The 20204-nt window shown below is 43.7% G+C and overlaps 1 protein-coding gene across 3 annotated transcripts in view; it reads left to right on the top strand.

Moving 5' to 3' along the window:
• The window catches only part of LOC126262572 (obg-like ATPase 1), a 307783-nt gene that overhangs the window by 165100 nt on the left and 122479 nt on the right, over positions 1–20204 (top strand). For all 3 annotated transcript variants that reach the window (XM_049959310.1, XM_049959288.1, XM_049959300.1), the window contains one exon: positions 16686–16861. In XM_049959310.1, the coding sequence (XP_049815267.1) occupies positions 16686–16861 (176 nt within the window). The remainder of the gene's footprint in view (positions 1–16685; positions 16862–20204) is intronic.

Raw genomic sequence — 20204 nt, 5'->3', positions numbered from 1 at the left:
TTTTGAGCGTTGGAAAATGGTTCAGTAAAATTACAACCTCGCAAAGTATGGAAATGTTCCTAAAATAAAAGTGCGCTACAGTCTGTAAAATAAGATCGTGGCCGGGTTAATCAGCGGAAAAATGTATTTGATAACAAACTAAAATACGCACATACATCATATACGAACAAAAGAAAAATGCAGTTGCAATTAACAATACGTCCAGTCATCTTGCAGCGTCGATGATTGCTTGACGTCTCCGAGACATGTTTGAAAACATGTTTTCCGTATATTCACGTGGAAGAGACCCCCAAACGCGTAGAATTTGCGTTGACAGCTATGTCAAAGTGAAGATATTTTTCCCTTGCAACTTTTTTTGATGGTAGACCATATATTTTCAATGGATAGTTTCAGGCAACTGTGAGGGCCAATACAGCACATTCACACTTTTCTCATTTTTCCAGCCGCTGTAAAGCCTGCTGCAGTGCTTCGGATCATTGTCCTCTCAGTATCCAATCTTCATTTCTGTCGATGATCCAACGTTTGGCAGTCAGCATCAGTCATATTTGATAAACGCGACGTGTAAGGTGCACTCATGTCTCTTCACGTTTATCTCAGTCAATAATTTAAGGCAAACTAATGCTTTATGGACATGGCATGAAGGACAAAGATTCTCTTTAACGGGTTGTGAAGGAACTAGGCAATATCTTTTACCATCTCTGTGTAATGCCGATCACGCTCTTACTTAACGGAATGTACCACCCTTTTGTCGCGAAGCTCGACGTTTTGATTGGCAGAGAATCCCAACTGGAGACCAGTATCGCACGTTCAGTACTGCCTGCCTCTGATAGTCTTTCGCAGAAAGGAATGTACATAGGTACTGGCTGAAACGTGATGTCTGTAACTTACAGAGATGTATAAGGGAAAGAAAACCTATGTGATCATGTGCATCCCTGGAGGAAACATGCAGTGCTTGGAAGTTGCCACCCCGAGAGTAATCTAGAGTTCGTAATGCAGTTAACTAAAGGTTTTGGTCAGTTTGGCGCCAAGAATATCTATCGTTATGGTACGAAACAATCTTGAGTTCCTTCCAGCGACTAGCAGAAGTGGTCAAAGCAGCTGCAGTTTCAGCATAGCTGTCGATGTGTACTATCGTCTCCTGGGTCGATCGGATTCCTGTGATCTTGAACCGAGTGCCGAGTCGAAACTAGAGGGTTCAGTGGTTACAAGTTTCTCGACATTGGATAGAGGCTTCGCCGTGGTTTTCCTGGATAGGTCATCTTGTACTATTTGCTGTATCGGCCGCTTGAGTGAGAGAGTACGAATGGAGAGCTCATGATATTTATTTTTAAGTTAGGCGAAACATCGAGACCAAAGGCCGCCAGTCCTAAACGAAGAACGAAATCGAATTGCAAATGAATTGTAGTGGAATTTAAGATAACTGTATTGTGATTTCAGAGCTGTCCTCCGTGTGATTAACTGATATTATATTTTCTGGTTTCTAGCCGCGTTTACCTTTCCATTTTACGCTTAATACGAGTATTTCGACGATTAACACTGTAGTCTTCTTCTTACGGTGTTCCTTACAGTGGATTTAAGGATGTTAGCTGCGTGTACTCCAACCAGGCAGTGAGGTGTTACTCTAGTCAGTAAGACTGCCGCTATTATCCACAGAAAATTCTAACTAGAGTCCAGGCAGCGAAAATAGTGAAACACAAGTATGGAGCACTTCTCTGCCTCGTGATGACTGGGTGTTGTGTGCCGTCCTTAGGTTAGTTAGGTTTAAGTAGTTCTAAGTTCTAGGGGACTGATGACCATAGATGTTAAGTCCCATAGTGCTCAGAGCCATTTGAACCAAGTATGGAGCACGCGAAGGAGGTGACTAGGGCAGTCGTTGAAATACTACGCACCATATGGAGTTGTCGTTACGTCAGAAATCGGAGAACATACCCTCAAATTTCCAATAGTTAACCCATCAGGGACTCAGCATTCGTTTGCTGGGTAGCGGTTTGGCGACGTCGGGTTCCTGAGCTGGGGACTGATAAGCAACGCCAGTCCCCTGTTAACGTAAGCGCCATGCATGCTTCAGCGACCACCGCGTAGCACGGCGGTGGAATGTTGTGTGTTCTGGAGAACAAGGGCATTGGCTTTACCGCCTGGACTGCGAGGAAGATACAAACCATATATATAAAACCTCAACCTCGAAGTGTGGTACGTGCCGATGAGGTGAATGGATTTTGAAGTAAAACAGTATCTGTCGGGCAACCTTTGGGGCACCTGCCGCCCTCCAGTTGTATAAGGCTTGATCAGGCATGCAGGGCTCTGCCTGGGTCGACGTTTGTTTCCCTAGCGTCTCGTGGGATCCCTATGGAATGGTCTCATCAAACAACTACTCTCCCGGTACGAGTGTACCTTCAGGTAGTACCTCACTCACTTATCAAAGAGAGGTCGGTTAGTCAATCCGGCACTTGTGAGCATAACACTTTCATTGTAATCAAGAGAACAGAGGGAACCTTTGAGAAGTCCTCCCCTTTCTGTATTCGTAAGTCATTGGAGGGTATTGCTGGATCCCTAAAGTGTCAAACGACTTCGTAATGGAACACTTCTATTTAGAACTGCTAGTTCAAAGCAAGTATGGATTTCCGCTCGGAGGAGCCGGAGAGCCAGGCACCAGCTAACGTTCCCCCTGACCTCTCAGCTAAATCACAGCCTCTGAGGGAGAAAGACAAGACCAACCATCGCTAATCAGTGGCTCTCACGGGGACTTCAGTGTTGCAGTGGAATTTAAATGGATACTGACCACATTTGGAAGAATTACAGCTCCTGGTCCAGGAGAAATTGATCAGCATCTGCTTACAAGAAACTCGTTTTAAAGTCACCGACACACCTGCATTAATGGGTTATCACCCCTACAGGAAGGACGATATTTACAAATTATGGTGCGGAGTTAAATGGCATTATGATGGCACTGGAGATGATTCACAGACACCACTATACGAGTTTTCCTGTCTGTTCCGCCTCGCTTAGTGCACTACAAGCGCTTCACCAAATGTACCCAGTAGAGCAGGTAATTCAGCTCACCTGTGACTCCTTACAGTGACTTCAACACTGTGACAAGGTGGTGATCTTTTGCTGGGTACATGGTCACATCGAGATACAGGGAAACTACATGGTCTACAAAGCAGCCAAGGAAGCATGTCGGAATGGTGTTGGACGCCGTCATATTATTTTCTGACAGATGCATCATGCGTCAGTGGGAGACTGAACGGTTGCAGGTGACAGAAAACAAACTGCGGTCGATCAAATCGATCACACAGGCGTAGCGGAATTCATGTCAGCCTCAGCGCTGGAAGGAAGTTCTTCCTACCAGGCTGCACATCGGACATGCCCTTTAACCCATGGCTTCCTCTTCCGGCGGGAGGATCCACCACACGAGGATCCACCACACTGTGTGGTTTGTAGTGTGCCATTTTCAGTTCAGCATATTTTGACAACATGTGTCTTATATACTGACATCCGGGCAACCCTCAGTCTCGATGGCGATCTGCCCACCATCCTCGCCGATATTGATTCGAGTGTTAAAAGAGTGGTGCAATTTTGTGAACTGTCAGCCCTCATCCCTAAATTGGCCTGAAGGGAGGCAGACTTTAATGCATTATAAACTGCTCCGCATGTGAGGACAGAGTTCGTCTCCAACAATGAGATTGGCTTGCTGAGGACCATGATGTTGAGCACATTTCTGTCAGAGACAGCAAAGGTGTTGGGGGAGCAGTTCGAAGGAATGGTCAGTGTCTCGAAAGGAGGATATAAAATATACACCAACGAACACGAAACAAGGATAATGGTATGTAGTAGAATTAAATTAGGTGATGCCGAGGGAATTAGACAAGGAAAGGAGACACTTAAAGCAGTAGACCAGTTTTGTTATTTGGACAGCAAAATAACTGATTAAGTTCGAAGTAGAGAAGATATAAAATGTAGAATGCCAACAACAAGAAAAGCGTTTGTGAGGAAGAGAAATTTTTTACATCAAATATAAATTGAAGTGCTAGGAAGTCTTTTTTGTCTGGAGTGTGGCCTTGCATGAAAGTGAAGCATGGACGATAAACAGTTTAGACAAGAAGAGGCGCTTTTCAAGTGTGGTGCTACGTAAGAATGCTGAAAATTGAATGGGTAGATCGCGTAACTAAGGAGGAGGTACTGAATAGAATTGGGGAGAAAAGAAATTTGTGCCACAACTTGCGTAGAAGAAGGGATCGGTTGGTTGAGCACAATGTGAGGCATGAAGACATTGTGAATTTAGTGTTGGACAGAAATGTGGGAAATAAAAATTGCGGAGGGGGACCAAGAAACGAGTACAGTACGCAGTTGAAATGGATGTGTGTTGCAGTAATTGTTCGGTGATGAAGATACTTGCACAGTATTGAGTGGCATGGAGAGCTGCGTCAAATTAGTCTTCGGATTGAAGATCACAACAATATCAACAAGCCATTGGGACCTACGATGCCATTGTACTAACGATAGTTATTAAATACAAAGAGAAAGAAAAAAAACCGCTATCAGTAAAGCTACGAGAGCTTTTGTATTTGCGGAGCATACAAACAGTGTCAGTCATACCCACAATTTCTGGTTGGGGATTTTCTCTTCCCGGGGACTGGATGTTTGTGTTGTCCTCGTCATTTCATCACCATCATCATCATTCGTGACAGTGATTAGAGTGGACTGTGTAAAAACTTGGACTGTGAAAAATTGGAACTCCGTACGGGCGCTGATGACCGCGCAGTTGAGCGCCCCACAGACCAGTCATCATCATTATCATCATCATCATCATCATCATCATCATCCCCACAAAATGAAACAGGAACCTTTGGGTCAAGTATGACACCAGCAGGAGATGTGTGATATAAGTTGAAACTAATTGTCCACCCTACCTAACCAAATGGCAGTTATAAGAGTTGAGGGCCATGAAAGGGAAGCAGTGGTTGGGAAGGGAGTGAGACAGGGTTGTAGCCTCTCCCCGATGTTATTCAATCTGTATATTGAGCAAGCAGTGAAGGAAACAAAAGAAAAATTCGGAGTAGGTATTAAAATCCATGGAGACCTAGTAGATAGTGACGGAAGTTCCATGCGGCTTTTCGCGGATGATGCTGTTGTATACAGAGAAGTTGCAGCATTAGAAAATTGTAGCGAAATGCAGGAAGATCTGCAGCGGATAGGCACTTGGTGCAGGGAGTGGCAACTGACCATTAACATAGACAAATGTAATGTATTGCGAATACGTAGAAAGAAGGATCCTTTATTGTACATGATTACATGATAGCGGAACAAACACTGGTAGCAGTTACTTCTGTAAAATATCTGGGAGTATGCGTGCGGAACGATTTGAAGTGGAATGGTCACATAAAATTAATTGTTGGTAAGGCGGGTACCAGATTGAGATTCATTGGGAGAGTCCTTAGAAAATGTAGTCCATCAACAAAGGAGGTGGCTTACAAAACACTCGTTCGACCCTTACTTGAGTATTGCTCATCAGTGTGGGATTCATACCAGATCGGGTTGACGGAGGAGATAGAGAAGATCCAAAGAAGAGCGGCGCGTTTCGTCACAGGGTTATTTGGTAACCGTGATAGCGTTACGGAGATGTTTAGTAAACTCAAGTGGCAGACTCTGCAAGAGAGGCGCTCTGCATCGCGGTGTAGCTTGCTCGCCATGTTTCGAGAGGGTGCGTTTCTGGATGAGGTATCGAATATATTGCTTCCCCCTACTTATACCTCCCGAGGAGATCACGAATGTAAAATTAGAGAGATTCGAGCGCACACGGAGGCTTTCAGACAGTCGTTCTTCCCGCGAACCATACGCGACTGCAACAGAAAAGGGAGGTAATGACAGTGGCACGTAAGTGCCCTCCGTCACACACCGTTGGGTGGCTTGCGGAGTATAAATGTAGATGTAGAGATGTAGAGAAGAAATAAAAACTTTGAGACTCGCCGATGACATTGTAATTCTGTCAGAGACAGCAAAGGACTTGGAAGAGCAGTTGAATGGAATGGATAGTGTCTTGAAAGGAGGGTATAAGACGAACATCAACACAAGCAAAAAAAAAGGTTCAAATGGCTCTGAGCACTATGGGACTTAACATCTGAGGTCATCAGTCCCCTAGAAAGTAGAACTACTTGTGTTGTTGTTGTTGTTGTTGTTGTTGTTGTTGTTGTGGTCTTCAGTCCTGAGACTGCTTTTGATGCAGCTCTCCAAGCTACTCTATCCTGTGCAAGCTTCTTCATCTCCCAGTACCTACTGCAACCTACATCCTTCTGAATCTGCTTAGTGTATTCATCTCTTGGTCTCCCTCTACGATTGTTACCCTCCACGCTGCCTTCCAATGCTAAATTTGTGATCCCTTGATGCCTCAAAACATGTCCTACCAACCGATCCCTTCTTCTAGTCAAGTTGTGCCACAAACTTCTCTTCTCCCCAATCCTATTCAATACCTCCTCATTAGTTATGTGATCTACCCACCTTATCTTCAGCATTCTTCTGTATAGAACTACTTAAACCTAACTAGTTAGAACTACTTAAACCTAACTAATCTAAGGACATCACACACATCCATGCCCGAGGCTGGATTAGAACCTGCGGCCGTAGCGGTCGCGTGGTTCCAGACTGCAGCGCCTAGAACCGCTCGGCCACACCGGCCGGCAACAAAACAAAACGAGGATAATGGAATGTAGTCGAATTAAATCGGGTGATGCTGAAGGAATTAGATTAGGAAATGAGACACTTCAAGTAGTAAAGGAGTTTGCTATTTGGGGAGCAAAATAACTGATGATGGTCGAAGTAAAGAGGATATAAAATGTAGACTGGTAATGGCAAGGAAAGCGTTTCTGAAGAAGAGAAATTTGTTAACATCGAGTATTGATTTAAGTGTCAGGAAGTCGTTTCTGAAAGTATTTGTATGGAGTGTAGCCATGTATGGAAGTGAAACATGGACGATAACTAGTTTGGACAAGAAGAGAATAGAAGCTTTCGAAATGTGGTGCTACAGAAGAATGCTGAAGATTAGATGGGTAGATCACAGAACTAATGAGGAGGAGTTGAGTAGGATTGGGGAGAAGAGAAGTTTGTGGCACAACTTGACTAGAAGAAGGTTCAAATGGCTCTGAGCACTATGGGACTCAACTGCTGAGGTTATTAGTCCCCTAGAACTTAGAACTAGTTAAACCTAACTAACCTAAGGACATCACAAACATCCATGCCCAAGGCAGGATTCGAACCTGCGACCGTAGCGGTCTTGCGGTTCCAGACTGCAGCGCCTTTAACCGCACGGCCACTTCGGCCGGCGACTAGAAGAAGGGATCGGTTGGTAGGACATGTTCTGAGGCATCAAGGGATCACCAATTTGGTATTGGAGGGCAGCGTGGAGGGTAAAAGTCGTAGATGGAGACCAAGAGATGAATACACTAAGCAGATTCAGAAGGATGTATGTTGCAGTAGGTACTGGGAGATGAAGACGCTTGCACAGGATAGAGTAGCATGGAGAGCTGCATAAAACCAGTCTCAGGACTGAAGACAACAACAACCTAAACAATTAAGGTGGCTTAGAGGGGCAGTGACAAACAGGTTTAACAGCAACAGTCATAACAAGTAGCAGCTGCTGTGCAGCGACTGTTCGTTACATTGTAGAAGAAGCATCATCACTGTAAATAGAAGTTAGCACAACATACCATCTTCTGCCGGTATAGGCAAACTAAAAACACACAAAACAGTAAATTCTTTCACACACTAGTGCAATACTGGGCAGACACCATGGCGTGAAATAAGAGAATAGTTTTACATTTTACATATGTACGATGCGGGTGAATACTACGCACCCGTATGTGGACGCCTGGCAGCCAAGTGAACAGAATTAATCGGATACTTTGAAACGATTTGTCTCTGTTAATTTGTTTCGATGTACACAGCAGTCCGTAGACCACAAATAAATTGGTTTTGACACTAATCTACCTAATCTACCTAGTTTAAAAGCGTGCTCTAATTTTGCAATTGAGTGGAAATGTGTAGGATGTATAAATGTGTAGGATGTATAAAAATAGTGTTATAACGTTCACCAGGTAGTTTTTATAAAATATACGTCGTCACGAAGGAGCAGTCAGCAAAATTTGAAGTTGGGATACTTTGATACTCCACCCAAGACATCAACTCTGTTGACCTATCAGACAAAAAAAAAAAAAACCACTCGCAGAGAAGGAAAACGATGTCCACACGTAGGATGTTCCATTGAAGTCGGGTTGTGTGATATCTAGATTTTTAATAACAACTAGGAACACTTTCCAACAGTATTAACACAGGTTATCGGTAGGGATGTTTTCGTTGTATGGCCGAGCGTTGCCATCAAAAATCTACGTCTATGCAAACATACCCAGCAAGCCACCATACGGGTCATGGCGGAGAGTATCTTGTACCACCCGTATTCTGTTCCACTCGCAAATGTAGCCGGGGAAGACTTCTGTGGAGACCTGATTTTTCTTGTTTTTCGCAATCCATATTCGAAGCGTACCTAGACTCGTTGCACAGTGAGCCGCAAATACCAATTCGATAACTTTTCTAAATAATTTTTCTTTCAAAGAACGTCATCTTCCCTCCAGGGATTCACATGTGAGTTGGCAGTCATTTCCCTTACACTAGCATGTTGATCGAACATACCGGTAACAAATCTAGCAGCACGCCGTTGAATTAGTCTGGTATCTTCTAGTTTGGTATCTTCTTTGTAATTCGAGCTGGTGGACATCCAAACAATCGAGCAATGATCAGGAATTGGTCGCACTAGTGTTTTTTGAACGGTCTCCTTTGTAAATAGCTACTTTCCTAAAATCTCCCAGTGCACCTAAGTCAGCCTTTGGCGTTCCGTTTCGTATTGATTTCCGATGTTGCACATTGATATTTAATCGACGTGCATGTGTCAAGCGGCACAACACTAATGCTATATTCAAACATTAAAGCAATGTTTTTCGTATACGTCTGCATTGGCCTACTACTCGACCACGGTATTACTGCACTTGACCTCGCCTGGCCGTTACCGGAAACACGCTGTAACGTTACTGTAAACAACTACAATGGTGACTAAGGATAACACGTCGAAATGCGAATGGCACCAAGACAACTTTGCATATACTATCAGGGATTTCAGGGTGTCCTCGTGAAGTATCAGGATAAAATCTCACCATAATCCAACCGAAGTGCCGTGACGACCAGGTGCAGTAATATTGTGGTCGACTAATGCCGCTATCTACATTAGATCTAGCCACCATTCATCACACCAGATAGAAATACTGTCTAAATCATTTTATATCCATCTACAGCGTCATCAGCGAACAGTTCCAGATTGCTGCTGACCCCGTCCGTCAGATGTATAGAGAACAAGGGCGGTCCTGTCATACTTCCATGGGGCACTAACGACTATACCGTTGCCCCTGATAAATTCTAACAGTCGAGGAGAACTTACTGGATTCTGTCGCTTGATAAGTCCTCGAGCGACCCACGTACCTGAACTCATTCCATACGCTCGGACCTTTGTTAACAGCCTGTAGTCGGGCCCTGTGACAAACGCTTGCCGGAAGTCGTGGAATGTGGAATCACCCTGTTGCCCTTCATTCATGGTTCACAGGATATCGTGTGAAAGAAGGGTGAACTGAGTTTCGCATGTGCGATGCTTCCTAAATCCGTGCTAATTCGTGACCAGAAGCTGTTCTGCCTCAGGAAAATTTGTTGTATTTTAACTTGCGATATACTGAAGAGTTCTGCAACAAACTGAAGTTTATGTTATTGATATGTAATTTTGCGAATCCTTTATTTATCCTTTGTATCTAAGGAAGTCAGATGTGCTTTTTTCCTCATACTTGGGACTGAGCTGGGCGAGAGAACATCTATAAATGCGAGCTAAGTGAGGGGCCAATGCCGTAGAGTACGCAGTATAGACCCGAATTGGGATTGCATGCGGACCTGACGACTTACTTGTTTTCAACTCTTTCAGTTGCTTCTCAGTGCCAGGAATGGTTGTTGCTATTCCCTCCATCCGTGACCGTGTGCTATGGTCAAACTAAGACATATTTGTACGATCCTCCTGCGTGAATGATTTTTTTAAACATGAAATTTAATACTTCAACTTCCCATCGGATGAGATGGTGCAGTGGTTAGTACAGTCCTCTCGCATTCGAGAGGACGACGGTTCATATCCTAGTCCGCACATCCGGATTTAGATTTTGCGTGATTACACATAAATTATCTCTACACTTGCACATTACTCGCCGAAGAACGATGTGGCAAGTGTACAGTTTGTTCTCACTGCTACAAGATGTGTATGCCGTTGTTCCGAAAACTCTGTAACTTTGAAGGGTAATTTTATTCATATTTGGGGCTTCACACCGCTTCTTTGATCCTATTTTCTTTCTGTGAATGTCTACCAACATCACTTTCTTTCTGTGAGTGAATGTGGTTCTTTATTTCCAGAAATACACTACGTAGCTTCACTGTTCCTTCACCTATATGAAAACCGTACGACCTCATCGTCACTGAACACTTTACTTCACTGCTTCTTGAAGCACATTAAAGGAAATGAGAAGCGCGTCAGTACAATAAATTGATGAGAAATGCAGAGTGAATGCGAATCAGTGGGCTTCTCAGTATCCTTTCAAAAGCCGTAAAAGTCGAAATGTTTTCTCACACAGAGGGACTTTTGAGAAATTAGTTAATATTGTATTTTGTAAGTTAGATGTAAAATGTTCAAGACAAATGGCTGCAGATCCTCGATGACAATGTGAGACATGCAATTAACCAGTTTGTTCCACCAGGAACGAATGAAAAGCATTCTGGCGGAAAGAGTTGCGTACTGCAAAACGTTATCACCTGTGGAGTCTGATGCCACAAATATGTTAGGATGAATGAAAATTATCTAAAACGTGACAGAGTGGAACATTTAACAAATCATTACTTGACAGCTGACATTAAACTGGAGTCCTGCTACACTTTGTACATTGTGGTGACAAAAGTGATGGGATAACGATATGCACATATACAGATGGCTGTAGTACTGGCACACAATGTACGGAAGGGCAGTGCATTGACCGAGATGTCATTTGTACTCAAGTGATTCACGTGAAAAGGTATCCGACGGGATTATGGCCACACGACGGGTTTTAATAGTCTTTGAACGCGGAGTGGTGATTTGAATTAGCCGCATTGAACATTCCATTTCGGAAATAGTTAAGGAATTCAATATTCCGAGATCCATAATGTCAAGAGTTTGCCGAGAATAGCACATTTCGGGCATTAGCTTCTCACCACGGACAATATAGTGGCCGACAGCCTTCACTTAACGACTGAGAGCAGCAGCATTTGTGTATAGTTGTCAGTGCTAGGAGAAATAACAGCAGCAATCAACGTGGGACGTACGAAGAACGTATCCGTTAGGACATTTCGGCGAAACTGGCGGTAATGTGCTATGGCAGCACACGGCCGAAGCGAGTGCTTTGCTAACAGCATAGTCTGCAGCGTTTCTCTTGGGCTCGTGACCGTATCGGTTGGACCCTAGACGACTGGATAACCGTGGCCCGGTCAGATGAGTCCCGATTTCAGTTGGTAAGACCTGATGGTAGGATCCGAAAGTGATGAGACCCCCACGAAGCCATGGACCAAGGTTGTCAACAAGCCACTGTAAAAGCTGGTGGTGGCGCCATGACAGCGTGGGCGGTATTTACATTTAATGGACTGCACTCTCTTGTCCAACTGAAGCGATGTTTGACTGGAAATGGTTGTGTCGGACTACTTGGAGACTATCTGCAACCGTTCGTGGACTTCATGTTCCCAAACAAGGAAGGTATTTCTATGGATGACAATGCCCCATATCACCGGGCCACAACTGCTCATATTTGGTTTGAAGGACATGACGGACAATTCGAACGGATAATTTGGCCGCCCAGATTGCCGGTCATGAATCCCGTCGAACGTAATCGAGAGATCAGTTCGCGCAAAAATTTCTGCACTGGCAACACTTTCGCGATTATGGACGGCTATAGAGGCGGAATGGCTAATATTTCTGCACGTGGCTTTCACCGAATTGTTGAGTCCATGCCACATCGAGTTACTGCACTACGCCGTGCAAACGGTAAGACACGATATTAGGACGTATTTCATGACTTTTGTCACGTCAGTGTATTCAGTGCGCCCTTAGTTTGCTTACACCTGCAGTGAAGGCTGTTGGGTAAGAAGGTGATTTAAGGACATTTCCCCTAACGATTCACAATCGACATTTCAGACTGAAAATAGGTGTGCATGCGCACGGTCTGCTAGGGAGGATAGAATAGGCGTGAGCATCCTTAGGGACCTTCAAAAGAGAAGACGAAGTCTCTCTCAGATCACTGCAGATTTATTTGTGTAACGGGATACAAACGGGTACGGCCAGAAAGGTGGTTGAGGTAGCTAGACAAAGCACTGTAAGCAGTCAGTCATTTATCTCTGAGTAGCGCTTTAATTTGGGCTTCAAAAATTATCCTGTGAGTATCGAACTATATTCTAATGAGTTGCTTGTGTCAGTGTATTTTAGATTTATCTTGTTCATGAGAGTTATTGTTAATATGGCATATGAACCCTATCTTAGAGCGTCGTACTTCGACTACTACCAGGCAACACGAGGAGAAATACTGCTGCGTATTGTCAACATTGGTGACCTAGTATTGTAAATAACTTATCTCAATGAAGTTATGAAGATCGAAGTGAAAGTTTTTGTCTTTTATACTCAGGGTACCTCATTGCAATAACGAAACAACCAATTAGGAAGATAATTTTCTTAAGTATTGGACAGGCTAGCAATAACACTGAACACTGAATAGTGCAACAAATTTAAAATTATGTAATTTGCAGTTGAAAACTTGCTTAATAACCGAGTGATTTTATTTCGTGCAAGGAGTTCTTTGTTTGTATGTAACTTGCGGTGAAGACGGAGCGTGCACATGTTTGATAAACTGTGGCTGTTGCAGATTAAATGACGTACACAAAGGTCGAAACGTTACACGGCCAAAAAATCCGACAGAAAGCGAGAATGATTTGTGTGAAATTTGTTTTGGGCTAACAGTGTTACCATTCTCTAGCTGCTTGTGGTTAACTTGTGAGCACAAACGATGATTCGATACTGCGATAACCAAAAACATCGACAGTTGAACTTTAAAGACAGTGGCAGGCGCTCATGAACACGACTGCCCTTTAACAATCTGAGAACTTTTGAGACGACAGGAATTTCATCAACGTTAGTATTCCACATTCCAACAAATGACTCAAGTAAAACAAAAATTTCGCTGCGATAAGTCTCCCAATACTTGGTTGCTGACGAGAAGCAGAAACGCCCGGAACGCGAAACCGCGTCGACACAAAAATTTGACATTTCAGATCGAATAGTCTCTGCTGATCAACTGCGGAGGAGGCCAAAGTCTCCCCATCATCAAAAAAATGCGATGAAGTAAATACAATTTGAAAGAATTTATGAACTTTGTTCGTGATTACCAAAGACAAATCAAGGCAGTCATAAGGTCACAGCGTAAAGAAAAAAAAAGTCGTCTCCAGGAGGCATGACGTTAACACTACATAACACCTCAAGACTTCTATTCGGTGGGGAAGAGACTCCACAAGCTTCTTGCCATATCCAGTTGCAGCCACTCATTGATGATTGGCCTACCGTACAGTTACCAAACTACGGTAAAGTTAACTGCAACGTTTCACTCGCTGTTCAAAATAATCCCATGCATTTTCTATGGTAATAAGACCGGGAGATCTGGCGCGCCAATCGAGATGCAATATGGTGCCCGAGTGCTTATCAAAGAAGGAACTTATGTGTGCAGTCCTCTGAACACGTTTATTGTCATCTTGGAAGAAGGGAGTGTCCACAGCACTCTCATTATGAAGATGCAGACGAAAGAGCAAAACTTGATCAGCGAGATTGCTGAAATGCACATCCTGTCTCATTTTTAAGATAATCTGAAAGAGTTGGCCCAAATAAAGGTACGAAAAACACCCCATAAACATCACAGAACAACCTCGTATCCGAACTACACCTCCACGCACTGCAGGTTAAATGTCTCATTGGGCAGTCGGTACAGCTATATGCGTTGTCTCCCTTTACTACTGTCGAGTTTGTGTTGCCGAAGTAAAAAAAAAATTGTCTTCTGTGAAATATCCTATGCTACAAATCCATAGCATGCACTTCCCTTCGGAGTCGGAAACTGGTCGAGAGGGGCCTGCATTCACTGATAGCGGCAATCCTGCCTGGCTTGAAACCGATTGTCATTGCCAAGACAGGTGATAAATATTTTGTCGGGGTAGCTTATTTCCATGTTATCATACTTTATTATCATGAATTTAAGAGAAAACTGACCGCAAAACACCCAAAACCCCAGTTGCACAGCAAAGAGATAGTCATGGTATGAAACATATGTCTGACTGCGAAGATATCTGGAAGCGAATAAACAGCCTAGATGAACTCAAGTAACTAATCAAATGTTTTTACACCCTACTAGATTCCGATGTAACGAGGTAGTCTGTGCTCAGTAGCGTGCAAGTAACCCGTTCGTGCAATATCAGTAGGAGGCAACTTTAACCTATCAAGTACAGACTGGAATGTTGATTGATTCATTGCAGGTGGTATGGACAGATAGTCGTGTACATTTGTTCTGGCCCGCCCAGCTAGCCGCGCGGTCTAATGCGCTACTTCCCGAGCGGGAAGTCGTACCGGTCCCTGGCACGAATCCGCCCTCGGAATAGTGTCGAGGTCCGGTCTGCCGGCCAGCCTGTGGGTGGTTTTTAAGGCGGTTTTCCATCTGCCTCAGCAAATGCGGGCTGGTTCCCTTTATTCCGCCTCAGTTACACTATGTCGGCGATTGCTGCGCAAATACTGTCTCTACGTACACATACACCATAATTACTGTACCACGCAAACATTAGGGGTTACACTCGTCTGGTATGAGACGTTCCCCGGGGGGTTCCACTGGGGGCCGAACCGCACAATAACCCTGGGTTCGGTGTGGGGCTGCGGTGGGGTGAGTGGATTGCTGTAGCCTCTTGTGGGGTAGTGAACCACTGCGGGATACGGCGGGGACGAAGCCTCTCCGTCGTTCCTAGGTCGCCAGTTCAATACACACAGTTGTTCTATACAAATTTTCCGAAAACACTCCTGAGTAGCTATTTTGACAACCCACGCAAAGGAAATACATTAGACATAGTAGCTATGAGCAGGCCTTGCTCTATCGACAACTTTAGTAAACATTAATATTATTTTTAAGATGCTGGGCGTAGAGGTGTTATGGGCAAACTTTAAACAAATTGCGAATCTCGATTTGAAGATGAACATGCCAAGTAACTAGACTAAAGATGGAACTGACTCATCGTTGTTTAATAACAAAATCCGGTAAACGCCGAGCAAAGATATTGATCCACGCTCAGATAGAAAAGTGTCGAGAGGCAAAAGTTGGCAAAAATTTCACTCATCTATAAAACAATCTACGCATTAAGTATACAACTTCGACCGTCATACGTTAGCGAAAGATCTTAATGAGTACCCGAGAAAATTGTGGTCGTATGTAAAAACACTACGTTGGTCGAGGAATCTATTCAGTCACTTCTCTTCTTACAAAAGAATACGGGGGGGGGGAAATCGGTCGTGCTCTCTCACATTAACCATCCCGATCCCGGCATTTGACTGGATCGCGCGAAACGCCGTCTGCGAATTTTCTTTTATCTCTTCTATTGCAAATCTTCGTCCTTTCAACGGTAGACCCACTTCTCATCACCAGTTACGATTTGCTTGAGGAACACATCGTTCTCATTTGCGTCATCCAAAAACTCTTCACAGATTGTGAGGCGAAGGTCTCTCCAGTGTTGACTCATGAGCCATGGGACCAATTTGGCGGCAACACGATGCATTCCAAGATGCTCTGCCAGTATTTCATGACATGATCCAATTGAAATGTTGCATTCTTCAGTGCTAGTATCCAGAATATCAAGGGCCAGTTACAAGTGCTATGTGTCAGTTTGCCTCGTCATACAGCGGCCTTATGACAATCTTCTCAGCCGAAACAGCGCGCGCCTCCAGGCAGTGCAACGTCATACTGATAAGTGGACGTATAGCGACGAGTTCTTTGTAAATATGGTTTGATTTTGTAATCACTGAAATTGCAGTAGATACCATCTCAACCTGTTAAGTTTCATTCCGTTTCCTGCCCCTCTCTGTCTGGGCACTTCAATTGTTTGTCAGGCAGGTAATGTCTTTGATAACCGTTGATGTTTCGTCAGGTGAACATCCTTTTCTATCATACACAAACCACATCATTCTTGTTATTGCGTGGGGCACGCTCTGTAGTTCTGAAAGAGTTCATCGCGAGGTTAAATTTATATGTAACATTACATCAAGTGTTATTTCAATAACAGCTCAAAACTAAATATTTCTGGACATATTTTTTTTTCTTGTTTTGATCTGAGAAACATACCTCCAAAGTTTTTTGATAAATTGTATGCATATCTCAAGCCATACGAAACGGAACAAAAATAATACACATGCCGTGCTGTTATGGTCGCGGCTAACTAGTTTTATGACGACGAAGGCAGTTCTTACAGCGCTTGCAATGTATTGAATTTGGTTACATCCTACGCGCACTTCTCTGTGTGTGCAGGTGCATTCGAGGATGACGATGTGACGCACATAGAGGGCGATGTGAATCCCGTCCGTGACCTGGACATCATCAGCGAAGAGCTCCGTCTCAAGGACGAAGAGTACCTCATGACGCACATGGAGAAGCTCGAACGGACTGTATTAAGAGGCGGTGACAAGAAACTGAAGCCAGAATATGTAAGTATCGTGTTTACAATTGTCTCAGCGCTCATGCTGTAAATGGAAAATTACTTTCACCATTCTGTCTGTACTATTCCTTCTGTGTTGTATCTTTAATACTTTCTGAGGCTTGGTTGTAGGACATGGGTTTCTAGGTTGATAACATGGTTCCGTGTATGTCAGAGTAGCAACTTATTGTTCGGGACTGTGTTAGGATTCGTTCCTAATCAGTTTTTCGGCCATAATATTTACTTTCGAGATGACCTATGGCAATGCTGTGCGTATGTGAAAAATGACGAGTTACACCATAGTGCGTGTTCCACGTTAAACTGTACGTCTCGCAGTAATTGGCTGGACAGCATGGGAAGACCGTGCCATCTTTCAGCGGAAGCATGCATAGTTAATCAGTGTGATGTTTCAAGTACGCTTCAGGTTGGTTGCTACGCTACGTAACTTATTTTACACTAGCCGCAAGGTCTGACAGCAGTTTAGTTCAGATATCTCAGAGTCTAGGTTGTCGCAGTTTGAAATTGATGCCATTCTCCAACAGCTTCTTATTTCCTCGGCTCTTTCTCGGATTTTTTATCCCAAATCTGCGAGTCTGTCAGTTTCGAAAGCAACGTGCTTAGATGATATCGTTAAGGCAGAGCCTGCTTTGGAAGCGAATGAAATTATTCTTGCTTTCTGTATGTTCACTTGATTGCCTGTGTTGAAATTATTCTTTGGAACAGTTCCGCTGGATTCTTTTTACAAAATGCTTATTCATTCATTACCCAACTTGATATAAGAACACAGTTGTATCTGTAATTGAATTATCATGTCAGAACCCGCAGATTCGTGTTTACTTGTCCGCTGTTCAAATGTGTGTGAGATCTTATGGGACTTAACTGCTAAGGTCATCAGTCCCTAAGCATACACACTACTTAAAGCTAAATTATCCTAAGGACAAGCACACACACCCATGCCCGAGGGAGGACTCGAACATCCGCCGGGACCAGCCGCATAGTCCATGACTGCACCGCCCTAGACCGCTCGCCTAATCCCGCTTGTTCGCTGTAACCGACGAGCTGCAAAATGAAAAGCACAGCGACGCTCGCATAAGTGATTCAGGCGCGTGTCAGGAGATTATCGACCCGAACTTGTTCTGCAAGGTGCCCCAGAAATACCCTCACTTAGAAAACTCGTATTAATCACGAAATTTTAAGATTTTATGTGAATATGGCGTCCTTCCAATCGAAAGCGAAGTCCTCTTCTGTCTCGCCATTCCTGACGTAAAAGCAGCCCCGGATCTACGGTATTTCTGAACCGGGGCGAAAACATCATAGTGCTGCCCCCCCTCCCCCTCCCCCGCACTCCAGCGTTTAGGATGTCAAAAAAAAATTTAAATCGATTTTTCAAAAATATGTTCATTTTTTAGTGCACATCTTTCTGAAATGTTTTATATATAAAACATAAATGTTCGAGAAAACGTAAAACATGTTAGTTGGTCTTAAGTGTGCCAAAGTGCAGTGCCACGCCCCTTCACACAGCATTCTTCCATCGCACGTCACTATATTTCGCTCTGTGGAATTCAAACTCATATATTTTGTAATAAAGGCCATCAGACCCCTATTCAGGACAGTGGAAATTAAATCTCGTATGGTGCCTCTCCTGCTCCCAGTCGGCTGCCCCCCCCTTTTTTTAATAACTTTCGTCAGGACAGCGCGAACGCAATCCCGACTACCAAAATGTATGCGCCCTAAGGACGCGCATTTTTATTTATTTATTTATTTATTTATGAACATAACATCATTACAACAATACATGAACAGAAAAATGTAATTATGAATAGCTGGTCAATATGTCACATAGTCGAAATCCTTTAAGAACAGATATAAATACAACTGATACGTGTGACAAGTTATTCACAGAGAGCTTTTAGTATAAGTGGATCAGGTAGGAAACTAAGAGAAAATGGAAAACTCTAATGAGAAAAGAGAAACAAAAGGGTTAATTCCAGCGAAAGATTTCACTGTAAGAGAAGCGTCTTCTGATATCCGTACAAAGTGTTGGCAAAATGTTCGCGGTACTGCGGTGAACTTCGCAATCGTTGATGACATTCCCGCAGGTAGGCCATGTACTGCACGGCGTCACTGAGTTGTAACTCAAAAATGGCATAGGCAGTGTGTCCCAGTAGCTAGGCCACGGCGTTGCACTTCGTTTTTGGGTGCAGTTTAAGGTCAGGAAGGATAATCCACATTGGTGATGCAAAACTTTTTTTGATGTGTGTAGTTGAGATCCTCGATTCCGAAGTTGGATGAACATATAATTAACTTTGCACGGAACACTGAGTGTGCGATTCCTACTTCCACTTGGCAAATTTTTTAATTTTATTTCTGATGTCGAAGTGGCGTGGTCAGGTGATACACTGTAGATTCTCGGGTCGATCCCAGTCATAGTTAGGATTTTTGTTACATATTGGCAGTTTTAGTTAATACGAAAAATACCGAGTTGCATCGTGGATCGGTGTCCATATTAAATAGTGGATCCCTCTATTACGGGTAACAAGTCAGTTCAGCGGTGGGGGAAAGGCGATGGTGTACCACCTCCAGTACGATCTTGCCTAGTAAAGGAATGTGGTGTTTAAATCAACTTTCAGGGTGACGACATCATTATTTTTTAGCACTATTCATCAATAATAAGACTTTCTTAATCACAACATTTTCACCATGTATGTAGTGCAGTTCATAGCGAAAATGTTTTCATTTTAAAAAATCAGCAGGACTCTGAACCGAACACGGATACACACTGAGGTGACAGAAGTCATGGAACAGTGATGTTCAGAAATACAGATGGCGGTAGTATCGCTTACACAAGGCATAAGAGGACAGTAGTGTGGCGGAGCTGCCATTTGTACTCAGGAGATTCATGTGGAGAGGTTACCGACTTGATTATGACCGCACGATGGGAATTAAAGGCTTTCAACGCGGAATGTTACTTGGACTAGACGCATGGGACACTCCATTTCGGAAATCGTTAGGGAATTCAGTATTTCGAGATCCACAGCGTGATGAGTGTGATGAGTGTGCTCAGAAAACCAAATTTCAGGAGTTACCTCTCACCACGGTCGCCGCAGCGCTACGAGGTTTGGGTTGAGTTGTCATTACTAACAGACAAGCAACACTGCGTTAAATATCCGCTTCCGTTACAACAGTGCGGCGAGATTTGGCGGTAATAGGCTAAGGCTGCCGACTACCCACGCGAGTGCCTTTGCTAACAGCACGACATTGCCTGCAGCGACTCTCCTGAGCTCGTGACCATGTCGGGTGGAACCTAGACGACTGGAAAAAAGTGACCTGGTCAGATAAGTCCCGATTTCACG

This window comes from Schistocerca nitens, chromosome 1, assembly GCF_023898315.1.
Source record: "Schistocerca nitens isolate TAMUIC-IGC-003100 chromosome 1, iqSchNite1.1, whole genome shotgun sequence".
Classification (NCBI taxonomy): Eukaryota; Metazoa; Arthropoda; class Insecta; order Orthoptera; family Acrididae; genus Schistocerca; species Schistocerca nitens.
Note: the sequence above shows the minus strand (reverse complement) of the source record. Positions and strands in the feature narration are given on the sequence as shown.